Here is a 1,018-nt window from a genome sequence, read left to right as displayed (position 1 = left end):
AGCCATGACTTAAAAGGCAGAGCCCTGTACAGCAGCCCCCAGGGAGGGCCGCCTGGCAAGAGATGAAATACCTGCGTCTCGCTCTGCAGGGCATCGTAACTCGTCATGCTAGAAAGGGGTGGGGAAAGGGGGACAAGTTGTTCTCCCCACACGCACAGTAGAAGACAGCAACTTTGGCTAAAACAAAATTTAAGAGTCCTCCGTGTAGAGAGAACTTTGTCTCTTTTAATTGGGGATTTTGGGGATTTAGGACAAATTTGAAGAACAGGAGAAGGGGAAAGGGAATGGGGACATCATCCTCCAAGGGAGAAGCAGGACAGCGCAGGCAGTGGATTCCCCAAGGTGGTTGTGCATAAATAAAGGGCAACCGTTGGCTTCTCAGTTCTCCGCTGACACACACTCACACAGGGTGAGCTGCACCCCGCAGCTGTCAGGGCCGGGCAATTAAGAACAGCACCTCACAGATCACTTGGGAGACCAAGGAATCCACCGCGGGCGACACGGAGATGTCCAACAGCCGCGACTCGTGCAGCGTGAACTGCGAGCGGCTCTCGTCCACCTCAGCCAGGGCGAGCAGCGCCCGAGCAGCTCGGCGCATCATGTCCACGCTCACCGGCTCGCAGGGCGCGTTCTGCTCGTGCACCAGGCCGGCCTGGCTCTGCTGGCACCGCGCGGCGGCCAGGCTGTCCTCCAAGAAGCCCAGCAAGTCGCCAATGCTCCTCTCCTGCAAAGCAATCGCTCTCGCTGCCAGGCTGTGTCCCTGTGCCAAGCTGGCCAGCAGGACCACGGCCATCTCTCGGCACACCGCGCTCTTTCTGTCGCGGAGGAAACGCAGCAGGGTGCTGTACAGCGTCTCCAAGCGGCTGATGGGGGGGAGCCGCGAGAATCAAATCCACGTTGGCGTCCCGGGTGCTGAGTTTGCTGAGCGTTTCCAAAACCAGGCTCTGAGGGGAGAGGACGGCATTCGACCCCAGCGCTGGAAAAGGGTCCTGGGCCTCTGCTGATGGACATACTGCCC

General features: G+C 59.3%; 1 protein-coding gene across 1 annotated transcript; it reads right to left on the bottom strand.

Annotated features, from left to right (window-relative positions):
• Positions 1–24: 24 nt before the first annotated feature.
• On the bottom strand, positions 25–1,013 carry LOC104915757 (AT-rich interactive domain-containing protein 1A-like; the record flags this gene model as incomplete). Its single annotated transcript, XM_010726678.2, is given in 2 exon segments — positions 25–874; positions 876–1,013. Coding segments are annotated over 2 exon segments (582 nt in total), but the record flags the coding sequence as incomplete, so codon positions are not given.
• Positions 1,014–1,018: the final 5 nt, after the last annotated feature.

This window comes from Meleagris gallopavo, unplaced genomic scaffold (genome assembly GCF_000146605.3).
Source record: "Meleagris gallopavo isolate NT-WF06-2002-E0010 breed Aviagen turkey brand Nicholas breeding stock unplaced genomic scaffold, Turkey_5.1 ChrUn_random_7180001849271, whole genome shotgun sequence".
Classification (NCBI taxonomy): Eukaryota; Metazoa; Chordata; class Aves; order Galliformes; family Phasianidae; genus Meleagris; species Meleagris gallopavo.
This window is presented reverse-complemented; position numbering and strand designations above follow the sequence as displayed.